Source organism: Homalodisca vitripennis, chromosome 1 (genome assembly GCF_021130785.1).
Source record: "Homalodisca vitripennis isolate AUS2020 chromosome 1, UT_GWSS_2.1, whole genome shotgun sequence".
Taxonomy (NCBI): Eukaryota; Metazoa; Arthropoda; class Insecta; order Hemiptera; family Cicadellidae; genus Homalodisca; species Homalodisca vitripennis.
The window spans coordinates 132473873-132487732 of record NC_060207.1 but is presented as its reverse complement, the minus strand read 5'-3'; the positions used below and the strand labels follow the sequence as shown (position 1 = coordinate 132487732).

Here is a 13860-nt window from a genome sequence, read left to right as displayed (position 1 = left end):
TCTCACTTGAAATTGATTGCTATACACTACACAGTTTTTATTCTGTTCCCTTTCATAAGGAATATGAATTTTTCCATTAAGGGTTCATTTTCAACTAAAACAGCAGGTCTCCCTCTTTTTCTTGAGTTTCTTGTTCCTCTTATGAGTTTTTTTTATCAAACTTTCTGAACTGAAGATGTTGCATTGCTCTCATCCTACGGGGTCTCTTGCTTTTGTATAATATAAAGGCATTCACAATACCCACTTCCAACCAAAAGAAAATGTTGTGCCACCACTTAATTGTTTCCTTGTTAACGAATCTAAAGCGATAAAATTATCTACAAGATTGACAACTCCCTTCGTTTTTTGTATCTGCAGACAACAACAGGATTTTTAACTACCTCTTCAACTCCGTTTATAACTATTCATCTCACTTTTTCTGTAGATGGATCATAGAGACTACTTATCATAAAAACTTCCTTTTTTTTCTTTCTACTTCCTAAAGAAGATACTAATCCTATCATTTTTCCTGCAAGCAGTGATAGCCCGTTTTAAAATTGTCTTCTTATTCTTTACTTCTACGGGTAAAGACTTTGTTTTTAGCAATGGTAACTTGGTTAGATGCATCTTTTCTTTAATTCGTTAAGCTCTGGGGCTAGTTCACCACTAAAATAATATCTGTCATGAAAAACAGTGCCTTCAATGCTTCCATATGTGTTTTTGAGGCTTTCTAGCGATGTTAACACGACTCTTGTCATAATTACCAAATCAGGCTTATTGACAAGAAAGTTAGTTGTAGCTACCTTCCAGTAAGGTTGAAGAGCACAAATGTGACCATTTACAGAATCAGTAAGGATGAACACTGGTTTCCCACTTTTAGTGCTAGTCCTTGTTGTATAATTTAAAAATTATCTTTCCTTTGAAGCCTATTGTGCTTTCTTTTATACTAATTTTTTAAACTTGTTGTCCAAGTATAAAATCACATCTTACCTTGGCAGAGTGTGAAAGAAAGCCTAATAGTCTAAAGCATTTGGAGCCTGTGGAGGGCAAAAATGTAGGTTCCAAAAAATCTGGAAACATCTCTTTGCTGAAAATATTTTTGAAAAATGGTTGGGAATCTAGCCAATTGTTTGAGAAATAATCTCCCAGTTTTGGTTTCGGGTGTCATCCCATATTTAAGATTACTCCTAGGAAGGCTTTAAACCCTTGGAGTATTATATTCTTCAAAGACTGCCACATTGATTTCTCTGGAAGAGGTCTTAATTTGTTTATTTTGTGACTGGCAAATCTGTTACATTCAATGACAATTTGTACTAAAAACTCATCTGAAAAAACCCTAAGATAAGCCATTTCATCTTCGCTATCAAAACCTTGTGGTGGATGAAATCCACTTTTGTTTGTATAAGAAAACTTCAAAATTTACTTGATTGTCTCTCCACTCACATCACTTGTTGCTTGTAATGGGATGATTTGGTTGAGCTGATTGTGGTGGATTTTCTTCAGTCACTATTGTCCGAATGTTCTAGGCCTATGTTAAGTTTGGGTACCGAGGTATCATCTAAGCTAACAACATCATGATCACTATCAAAGAAAATGTCAACTTTCATCTCTTGTCCTTCATTTTGCTCAGCATCATTTCTATTCAAATGGTCAAAATCACCATCACTATCTTCAAATTCAAGGGTTTCAATAATTTGTCTTATTTCCTCAGAACCTAGGTCACTATTATCAACCATGATAACATATTTAATATTAAAATAACATTAGTACAATAATAAAAATTAACTTTTATGTTACTAGCAGCAGGGGCACGACATAATAAAAAAGGCTTTCAAATAAAACTAAAGTAATAGGAAATAATGTGAACTACTGATTTATGGCAGTTGCAACATTTTCCAATAGAAAGCAGCAGTTGACAAGCTCATAGGGTCAAGAATTTATTTTGTATTTGAAATAATAGTAACATAAATAATAGTTACAATCGCGGTGGATCTTGCTTGTGGCCAACTGATCTGTGAGTGCTCGCTTTGAAAACGAAGTGCGCGACCTACACAACTGGAACAATATGGGTTGTGTGTTTAGCCATCAGACCTGCTGGGCGTTTTCTGTTATATCCATCTGAGTGGTAAGGGTTAAACTTTTATAAGCTATCATGGAAGAAAATGAAAATGTTTTAAACTATTTAGGTCATTTAATAAAGGACAATATATTAGAATATATTAAAGATCATTATTGAGACAAATTAGGTAATAATCTATTTATTAAGTGACAAACCTATTATATACAGGGTTAGTGGTAAATTTAATACACATTTAAGAAGACTGTGGCGTATTATGTTGGGACTGTTGCTGTTTGTACATTTCCATCAACAGCTCTGTGGCAGTAGGGGCTTGGCGTTCTGCCATTGGGTTCTCAGTCTGAAACAATAACATAACTGTAAAATATATACCATCAGAATAAACAAAACCATATCAATTGGTTCAATTCTTCCAATTTACCTTATATGACTAACATCTAAAGTCATCCAGTCCAAACTGTATCAAAACTTTGCTTCCACAATTAACTTCTTGAAATATTTTGACCTTTCTATGTGTGTTTTGGATTGACCTTTTTTTACTACAATGGCTCTCATCAACAAGGCTGAAATGCTTCAAGTATTAATTATGTAAACAATGTTTTGACTTGGTGTGAACAGTAAGAAATTAGACATTTGACATTAGTTATGACACTGATCATGTAATGCTAAGAACTCAGACTACCTTTTACAGTTCATTTTGGGTAGAATAAATAATGGTTTGTACTGATACAAAGCTCCGTAAAAGTCCTGACAGGGTTTAGAAATATTTTGTTTTTATGCTAATGGATACAAAACTCGGTATACCACCTCTGTCAGTGACTACCTAGAAGGATGATCTCTCAATGACTCTTTGTATCCTGCAACTATTTTACTACTCAATAGGAGGGTCATTCAGTAACTCTTTGCCTCCTCATTAGAAGGGCTCTTTAGTAACTCTTTGCCTCCTCAGGAGTATAGTCTTTCAGTAACTCTTTGTCTTCTCAGTAGCAGAGCTCCTCAATAATCATTTGCCTCCTCAGAAGGACACCCCTCAAAAAAAAAGTGGACACAATTTATCTATACATACAGTGCATAATTTCCACTCTAACCTTAATTCAGGTAATAGAGAATAGAAATTGTGATTTTTTGGTGTTTTTAAAAGCACTAAAAACGGTTGAAGACCACTAAAAACGGTTGAAGACCACTAATACTTACTTTTAGAGTCTCTTATGAGCATAATTGTTGTAGTCTTAAAGTAGAAAAGTTAGTACATACAAAAACACAATTCACTTGAACCAGAAGTGTTCATATACGGGAAAAGTTGCAAAGCTGCAGGAAACAGCTAGTATTTAATAAAAAGCCCCAAAGTTGAGATTTTTGGTGCTGGCCGAGTTTTCTCATGAAATGAGTAATTTGAACAAAAAAACTAAATAAATTTGTTGTTTGTTATAATCAAATAAGTAACACAAAAATTAGCTATAAAAAGGCAAGACAACTAAGGCATCTATAGATTTATTTCTAAAGTTTATTTCACCAACAACAAACCTAAACTACATTGTATTTGTCTAAGTATATAAATGATATGGCTTAATATACAGTATGTCCAGTCTAATGTAGAGACAGAGTAGGCCGGATATCATTAGAGCTGGATATGGAATTGTGATATGAACATAAATTATTTATAGCATATGCAATACCAATTTCTAACAGTTTATTTTTTGAAGACACTTACTATGTAATTATGAAAATGTTGAATATTGTTCTGGAACTGTTTTCTATGACATTTTCTAAATTTATGTTACAAAAAGTTTATTTTATTTAAAAAAAACCCAATGCACTGGTTATTTTTAATGTTGTGGTTACATACGTTTAATAAAAAATCATTCAAATGGTTTATACAAATGTATATATTTATACGAGTATATAGTCATAACTGATTTACTTACTCCAAAATTTGCTGGAATCATGGGCATTAGTAAATTAGTACTTTACAGGTAATTCATTCTACAGCAAAAGAAATTGAATTAAAAAACAATTTTTATATACAAATGTTTGTATATTTTTTCTGTATACACATCACAACTGAAAAAAAACTAATTATAGTTTGCATCAAGTGAAATACAAATGTAGAGATATACTAAAAAAATTGATTTCACACTACAAATTGCGTGTCATAATAAAAGGAAGTGATATGTTAGTTTTATTACAACATTAATATATGCACCTTACAATAAACAACCCAAACAAACAGACCTACAAAATTGTTGCTTTTGAAACAGCTTTCACGATGACTGCTGACCGATAACTATTAAAAATGGAATCAAATTATATTACATATCATAGACTTTCGTTTGGTATAATTAACACCACTAAAAATGTTTTGTCATATGTACAAATAAAATAAGAAACGTCGGTTTTCCGACTATTAAAACTTTTGTTGGTGGTTATCCAAGTAAAGACATAATTTAAAAAACCATACTCATAATTTTATTAAAGGAGTATTAAAACTATAACTCCTACATAAAAACACTAAATTGACCTAGTTGCACTAGAATTGGAACTTTTCAGTGATGCTACTCTGAGTTTTGTATAAAAAATAATCCCTAAGGAATTTTTCAAAAATACTGAATTTTGTTGATGAAACTGGTTATCAACTGCCGTAAATCTTGACGTTTATGGATAATTTTAATTTTCTTTTACTACTCGTAGCTAAATAAAGGTTAGTTATGTTTTATATACAAAACCGAAAGCTCATAATTTTGTCTTTTCATTGGTGTATATATATATATATATATATGATACATTAAGGGTGTTACGTAGCCTTAAAAATTAAATCATGAGTTAAAGTACAATAGTACAGGATCGTCAGAAATCCAATGGTTGCCATTTCTAGTTAAACACTTATCAAGCATGAGAAAGATCAGACATTTCATTGCAGTAAATATTGAGAGAAATTACAAATTAGTACAAAATGTACATTTTTAGGAGAAGTATTTAGTGTCACTAATAGATTTTGCCAGATATATTGAAATATATTATATGAACCAGCCTAAGTGGTAATAATAAAAATAAGTAGCCTAAATAACACTAACAATTTATTATAATGTGGTTGTATGTTTAACGGTTTGTTTGTTAATAGCTGTGCTATTTTTGTTTAAATACTAGATTTTTTTTAATTTCTTACATTAACAGATACAATTACTTTTACAATGTGGTTGTATGTTTATTTATTTGTTTGTTAATAGTTGTGCTATGTTTGTTGAAATACTATATTATTTTATTTTTTGCAATTTCACACACTAACAGATTTGCTTGTTTATAATTACTTATGGGACAAATGATTTCAAAATATCCTTTCCAGCACAGTTGGAAGACAGTGAAATTTTATGTGTAATTTTCATCTTGAAATATGTGATTGAAGATGTATTTGAGTAATATAAGCAATTAACCCTTCGCACGCTGTTGACAAATATAACCGCCAATATTTACTTTGCTCAAAACACTGTTGACAAATATATTCGCTTTTAAACATTGAGGTTATTATTGGGAGTAAGTAGTTCCCAGTTTTGCCGGTGGAGTGCAGCAACTGCTGGAATATTTATCCCTCAATAGAAAAGCACAGTAATAGTTGTCCCCGCCTCCCGGTTTTTCTCCAAGCTGCAAAATGGCAGCGCACTACCCATGCCACTGCCTGTTTTGCCAGACTCAAGCGCTACTGACGAACTAACTCGCCGGTTTAGTTCGTTCGCGGACTGCGAGTGGAACTGTTGTGTTTACGTTGTCAAATTGGTTTTTGACATATTGGGAAGACGTGTTGTGTGTACACGCAACGGTTTACGCAAGGAGACCATTTACGTGTGCGAGACATGCACCGCCCGGTCGAACCTGCACCCGGATACGTGTTTCAAGACGTACCACACGTTGACGTTATCTTGAACACCGTGATGGCTAATTTTAGATCTTTTTATACCCATTAATGTTTTATTTTAATTGTATAATATACATATAATATACTATAATATAATATTATACACGATAGTAAAATTTCGTTCAACATTTCGTTAAATTTGGTGTATTTATATTGTTTTATAATTTAAATAAACGTATTAAAAAAATTATACTTTTTTCGTTCCCAAAAGTCTTTTTATATGGTAACAAACTCAAATACAACATTAGCGTTGACTTTATAGAAAAAACTTTTGAGGTATATGTAGCGTTTGGGTATGGTGCGTCCCAAATTGCCATAGCGCGGGAAGGGTTAAGAAATCTGAGTTTGGTTCTGTTTTTACTATAATGCACAATTTTGTACGAGCTTTAAAATGTGTGTCACACATAAGAGATCAGTTGGTGGCCATACCATTTAGAAACATTTTACAGTTTTAAATTAATTATTTACCAAACAATATAAGTCTATTGAAAAAAGTAAATGAGTACCAAACGAGGGAACTTTTAAATGAAAGCCTCATATAGTAAAACATGCATGCATATTATATTATTATAGAAAAGGTTGAAATACAGTATAAATATCATTGCTTAACACATTAACATAGGCCTATATACTATATGTGAAATATCTTAAATGACCGTAGCCCTTTACAGAATCACATCATCGCTCTGTAATGCAAAAAAGTAAATAAATTTCAAAATTCAAAAAATTAAATTTTACCATAAAAATAAAATTACAGGATTTTGAATTGTATTACATATCTTATTTACTCTATACAACCACAGAGAAAGCTATTAAGCATAATAAAAAACTAAATAACATAAAACCTCTGAAAAACAATTTTGCATCGTTATAAATAAAATTATAACACAGTTTTCTTATTTTATAATGCCTTTTGTTATAGCAAAATTGGGGTTTTTTGTAGGGCAGTTTGCACAGAATGGGTGTGTTGACTCACTTTGTCTTATTTCATGCTTCCTAGTTTCAATAGTAAATATGCTATCACTCCAGTTCAGCATGGGCCATTACAGATCCATAAACGGCATAGTAAAAAACCATTGAAATGTTTATTTATTCAAAATGATAGATAATATATCATCATAATGCGCACTTTTTACCAATACAAAATTTGAAATTTTTATAAAAATACATGTACAATATCGCCTATAAAGTAAAAATTAAAACCATGATCCAGCTTTTATGAGTAAACCAACTCCCGGGCATTCGCCTCCTATTGGCTTGACAGAGAGCCTGGTGTTAAAGTTCAATCACCACAAACCGTTTTATCATTGCTCTCTGCTTTTGTGTTGTTATCATACTTATTGTGTTATATTTCTATCTATGGAATTGCTCATGGTAATATCTATTGACACTTATTGTACTGTTGTCCTCGTTTATAGCATTTTTTTATGCTTTTTGACACTATCTAGGAGTAATATATGAAACGTTTATCAACCTCTTCAATGACAGTGATTTAGTGGTTTTTTATAATAATTCCTTTAATCTTCCTTTGCTATCTTATAGAATTACTAGATATATTTGTAATTTCCTACAACTATATTTACTGAAATATCGTTACTTTGTTTTTACAGTTCTTTGTACAAGACATGTAGTCATTTTTAATATAACAATATAAACAAACATTTCTTGTACAAACAAGTATTTCTTTAGATTTAGTTTATCTGTTAAGTGTAATCATTTTTCTAATATCACCATATTACACAGAAATTAATAACATTTACAATGATGTGTATTCTGTAACAGTTTAGTTCAAATAAAGTTGTTAAAGTATTAAAAAACAAAAGTGTGTTCTCCTGCAATGGAGTGGCCCAATGAATTCAGCTCAGTAGTGCTAGAAGCATGTCACAGTACTTTGATGGAAAAGGGTTAAACCTACAAGAGAATATGAAAGTTTACAGGGCACTTAAAAGTTTGAGGAATACAATGACCATTTGTATTATTCTTTTACTTATTCAAATCCTTGTTCACATTCATTCCTATTTATGTAGCCAACAATATAATAATAGTGCTTCTCTAGTTGTATACTCACCATGGGGAAGGTAGCCAAGTTGAGAGCAGGATCTCGATGAGTGAAGGGACTCCACACTCCCTGTACTGTGGGGCTATCTGTGTGCCAGTAGCTGAGGTAACGCGTATCCTGGTACCCGGACTTGGTCCTCATCCATTGTATCCACTTTGCTATCTCCTCCTTCGACATGTTGTTTGTTCCTATGTATTCTTCACCACCGTTCACTACAAATAATTTTTTAATTGCTATAAAATTTGGTTTAAACTAATGTATTTAAATCCACTTGAGCTTTATATACTTATTTTAGAAATCTTTCATTTTAATTCCTTCATCTTTAACAAATTACAAATACAGCTACAAATCCAATAATAATTGTTCTTTTATTATTTATTTTAAACAATAAAAACAAATATTATGTATACTTTACAAGTTCTGTAAAAGATTAGACCATTTAAAACCATAGATTTTTTAACCCTAAAAAGGTTACCATTGTTTTTTGATCGTGTATGTATTTACATGAAAATTTTACTCATTTTCTAAATACAGTCGAACCTCGATAAGACGAATTTCAAGGGCCAAGGAAAAAATTCGTCTTATCGAGGTATTTTTAATAAAGAGGTTTGTTTTATCAAGGTTTAATACTGCCGTCACATGTCTTATAGACGTTTCTCCTCACTCTGAGATAAATTTTATAAAACAAAGATTTTTGTGGCCAACCTCTATAATACGAATCATTGTTAATGTAACTGAAGATATTTTTCAATGTAGGCCTTGGTCAAAAAAAGACTGCAATAATTTAAAAAATACAGTATCTATGTATGTATTAAATCACTGGTACATGGTTTTAGAAACTAATACATAACAGAACAATATTTCACAAAAAATAAAAATTGCGATGAAGTCTTTTTTATTGTTTACCTGCATAAATGGTTGCCATATCCAAAGTGGAATCTAATTCGACGATACTTCGAGGAATATAATTAAAAGAAACTGTTCACTACACTTTCATATAAACAATTTTTCTCCACGAAAAAAAAAAAACACTTTAATAAATTAATAGCTTCTCTTGTGTCTTTCATTGACAATTCAGGTAGATCACTTTCCGTCCATGCATCCTTTTCATCATCTTCAGCTGCTTCCTCTTCTTGAGGACTTGAGGGTTGAACAGAAGCTGGGTATCTTCATCCGTTAGATCTCCACATATTGCTACATCATCATTGAAGTCAACAAATCCTTGAAACTCTAATTCTTGGCCCCTAGTATTTCGCTATCTTTACTCCAGTCCTGAAGAGGGATGCGTAGATTGTTTCGGCTGCGATTTCATACCAAAGCCACGCATTTGAGTCACTGTTTGTTTGAAAACTACATATTATAGATGCCGCTACGTAAAATATTCGTCCTATAGTGGTCGCATTTGTCTTGTAGAGGTTCTGTGCTAATATTATAGGTTGTACAGAGATTAATCAGTCCAAATCACAAAAAATCTGTCTTATGGATGTTTTTATCTAATTACTCCTTTGTCTAGAGGTGTCTTTAGCATTGAGTGTTGTGAAAGTTTCAAGGGGATTTGGAAACATTCGTCTTATCAAGGAATTTGTTTTATTGAGGTTCGTACTAACGAGGTTTGACCTTAAAAGGAATTACTGTGTGAAGAAGATTACTAGTCATTAATTAAATCTACATTTATATTATTTCTTTCCATAAACATACTTGTTCTTTAGTATCAAAATCAAACATTTGGCATTGTTTTTACAAACAAAAGAAGTAAATTAAACATTTCAAAATAACAAATTTAAACCTTGTTAATAAAAAAGGTTTATTACAATTTTACTACTACTGAGCTATGATTTAGATGTAAAACAATAAAATACAACCAAATTAGTTGAAAAATTACTTCATCATCACAGTACTTTACAGGTTGGCTTGATAGTTTTAGTCTGTAGTTAATCAATAAATCAAATTCAAACTGAAAACTCATACTTGAAGCATATTTAAAACATTTACTCCAAAAACTAACAATAAACCACAAGTTATAACTGTTTAAAGTTCACCACTTTTCATACATGCTGTTCACACAAGTAGGATATTTGACAGATTGGACAAAGTATATATAAAACTAAGAGAAGACTATTTGAAAAATACTGCTCATCAAGAAAAAGTAGGTAGGCCTGTGTTTTACTTTTACATGGACTTATCAAACCACCCTTACAATGTCTTGAATTCGCCTGGGTAACATGTTTTTCAAATGAAGAAATAATATGTAGGCTATCTAAAATATTATTTCCAGAAAGCTGATAGTTTTAAAGACATGTGAACAATGATTGAAAAACCTTTTTCCAATCACTGAAATACGCATTATATATTAGGGAAAATGCCAGTTCCATAGTTGAAAGAGCTATAGTAAAATTATTAATATCCTAATGTCACATTATCATACTCACAGTATTCAGCCCAGAGACAAGGAGTCCTGTGACGTCTTGGCTTCAGATAAACTACAACTCCCGGATTGTCTCTAGCAAAATCTATTAGATCTGTTTCAATAAATTCCCTGCAAAACAAAAACAATGGTTCAATTAAATTTTTACCTATTTTATTATATGGAGTAACGTACTAATGAAGTAAGGTTTGTTCTTTCTCATTATATAACCATTATTGTAACCACGTGACGCATTACTAATCTCCAAGATTATGTAAATAAAGTACTTGTCTATTGTCTATAACAGTGAACCAATTATTTTCAGTTTGGTTCAAAATTTACTTATTCTTTGTTTTGAAATGAAATCAGATTAAAATTTATGAAAGTGACTGTTCTAAACACATACATTTACCTGCAAGGGATTTATATCATGAACAGTTTACATGTTGAATACTAAGTTAAAAGATAGGAGACAAACAAGACATTTTTTTATCAAAAGATTCTACATATGTGTGCGCAAAAACTACAGCAGCCCTTAACAACAAACAGCAGTCTTTTAACATCCCAACATTGTGTTTATTTATTACTGTCAGAATATTAAACTATTAGTTTATTTTACAAGCAAGTTTTTCTTCAATTTTTGGGATTTCCAAAACTAGATTTCTTTGGTTTTTAAATGTTTTAAAGCATTTTCCTGTTCAAAAAGGTATCCAGTGAAGTTAACAGCTTGAGTTGCCAACCATAGTTTTATGTATTCTGCTCGTCCTCCTGAAGTTAATTTTATGTAGTTTTAGGGGGTGCAAAAAAAATAGCTATGTTTTATACTGTGGTTATATTTGTGTAGGTAATGTACTTTTTGTTATTTAACTTTTTCAGTGTTATGCCCCCGATTCATTTTTTAATGATCATCGTGTTTTTCAAAATGAGAGTAACTTATGGGTTCGTTGTGTATTCTTGTGTTATTATTAAATCAGGAATCTAATATTTTGTTGTGATCGGAAGTTATCTGATGGTTTGTAAGTAGGTAACAGGAATATACAAAATCAAGACGTTATGCTTACATTAATTTTGCTGGTTAAATTTGTTTGCATTTTGTCCTATCTGCTTTCATCCACCCCGGTAACAAGATTTATTTTATTATCAAATTACAGTCATCCTCCTAAAGAAAGCAATGTAATATTTAAGGAAATGAAAATAACAATGAAGTTGTAGAGCATTAAAAGTGGAACTACTTTTCTAAAAAGACCGAAAGAAGTTATGGTTAGGTGAATTTACAATATTTGTTTGCTTTATCAAATTGTGTTGCCTAGCTCGCAGTAATGGCTGGGGTAATCGTGATTAGGCCCATCAGACGTTCTGGAATTTGATCTTATTAAGTGATATGTACTACCCCGAGGAATGTTTTTTCGTTTGTCACCATACTGATGGCCAGAGGCACTTGTGTTACCTATAGTCCAGTCAATTACTATTTTCCATATGTATTTATCCCATACAGCACCAATTTTCATAAAAATTTAGATTTAGGTTCTTCTTGTCCTCTATTTCAATGTTTACACTGTGCCAGGGATTGCTTTTTTCCTGGAGGTGGATGTCACTCCTTCTCGGGGTTGAGCAAAATAATTGTGGAAATCAATAAATTAACTAATAATAAGCAACTTTTGTTCTATAAAGGTTTTTCTGAAAGTCAATACTTTTTGACATATTCACAAGTGAAATTGTTGGTTTCCAGAAAACAAATCATGTTTTCAGATAGTCTTTTGCGAATAACTGGAAAAATATGCATTTAATCCAAAAACCTGATGACAACAGAATTATAACTTATAAAAAACAAATAAAACGTGCATTTATGATATATGCAGACACCTAATACAAATTGAATTATTGCTTGTTGAAAATTGATTGGTATTTTCAACGCCAAAATGGAGTTTCTACAAACAAGAACCAAAAACCAATACATTTTTCGGGGAAAACTCATAAAACCTTATTTTAAAATCCTTAAAAAAACCTTTTATTTTTATTTTGTATGAAAGTTCCTAGCATTAAAACTAAGCAAGTTATGAAGAGAATAATGTTGATTCCTATTTTTTCGTTGGAAAAATAGTGACTTCATTAGTAAAACACAGGCCTACTTAATTTTTCTTGATGAGCAATATTTTTCAAATAGTCTTCTCAAGTAGTTTTGTACATACTTTGTCCAGTTTATGTATACACTGCTTCGTTTTATTGATTTCATCTCAGCAGGAGGATTAGTTCAATTCCACAAATAGGCACTGGTTTCAGCAGTTATATCCTCAAGTGAGTATAAAATCTCTTCACCACTAGCCACTTTACCATATCAAGATAGAGATCCAAATCTAAGGAAGCCAAATCTAGGGAGAGTAGGAGTGATTTGGAATGAGTTGGAATACCATCTTCATTAACTTTGCAGTCACAACTCTAAAGGAATGAGTAGGTGGACTAGTCATAGACATTTTTTCTGTAACTCCATTTTTAACAGTTCAGTGAAATGTTAAATTTTGTAATGTTTCTCATAATGCAACTTGAGTTACCAGTGACTTCATAAAGCTGCATTAAATCTGCACAATATGAGTCACTGGTTACCCATGAAGATGGTAAACTTTGGCGTCTGATAGTTTTGTGTGTCAGCGCTATAGTGCTCTAGGTGAAATTGGCAGGACTTCCAGATTATATTCTATTAGGGAGCATTACCATGTGCAGTTCTTTCGTTGGAAAAAATAGTGAAAATCTCACCCTCTCTTTCACCTCATTTGAAAAAAATTATTGCCACTTTACAATTCACTTTATTTGTGTTCTTATAATATGTTCTGAGTGTTTGACCAGTTTAAAGTACTTATTTTTGAAAACATTGGGCTTGAAGTGAAAACATCATTTTCGTAATTTAGCGGAAAATCACCTTTTTTTAAATAACTAAAACACTATTAATTTATTCAAATAAAATTTTGTAGAATACAATATTGTAGGTTTTTGTTGTCTGAAAACTTTGTCGTTTTATTTTTTAAGGGTAAAAATTGAGCCGTAAACGTTTGTGATGTGCATTGGCTTTCAAATAAAACTAAAGTAATAGGAAATCAGATTTATGGCAACATTTTTCCAATAGAAAGCAGCAGTTGACAAGCTCATAGGGGTCAAGAATTTATTTTGTATTTGAAATAATAGTAACATAAATAATAGTTACAATCGCAGTGGATCTTGCTTGTGGCCAACTGATCTGTGAGTGCTCGCTTTGAAAATGAAGTGCGCGACCTACACAACTGGAACAATATGGGTTGTGTGTTTAGCCATCAGACCTGCTGGGCGTTTTCTGTTATATCCATCTGAGTGGTAAGGGTTAAACTTTTATAAGCTATCATGGAAGAAAATGAAAAAGTTTTAAAGTATTTAGGTCATTTAATAAAGGACAATATATTAGAATA

At 31.6% G+C, this 13860-nt stretch overlaps 1 protein-coding gene across 1 annotated transcript; it reads right to left on the bottom strand.

Moving 5' to 3' along the window:
• Window positions 1-2221: 2221 nt before the first annotated feature.
• LOC124353209 (39S ribosomal protein L43, mitochondrial-like) lies at window positions 2222-13761 on the bottom strand. The gene is made up of 4 exons (XM_046803106.1): window positions 13735-13761; window positions 10452-10620; window positions 8032-8234; window positions 2222-2396 (listed from the first exon to the last, which is right to left on the bottom strand). Exons 1-4 carry the CDS (start codon window positions 13759-13761, stop codon window positions 2292-2294), a joined length of 504 nt encoding a protein of 167 aa, XP_046659062.1. The 3' UTR covers window positions 2222-2291.
• Window positions 13762-13860: the final 99 nt, after the last annotated feature.

Coding starts and splice junctions, on each gene's coding strand:
- LOC124353209 (XM_046803106.1), bottom strand. CDS start 13,761: ATGGATATAACAGAAAACGCCCAGCAG. Junction 10,621..13,734: donor TAACAGAAAACGCCCAGCAG/GTCTGATGGCTA, acceptor TTACTTCATTAG/TACGTTACTCCATATAATAA. Junction 8,235..10,451: donor TTGTCTCTGGGCTGAATACT/GTGAGTATGATA, acceptor AATTATTTGTAG/TGAACGGTGGTGAAGAATAC.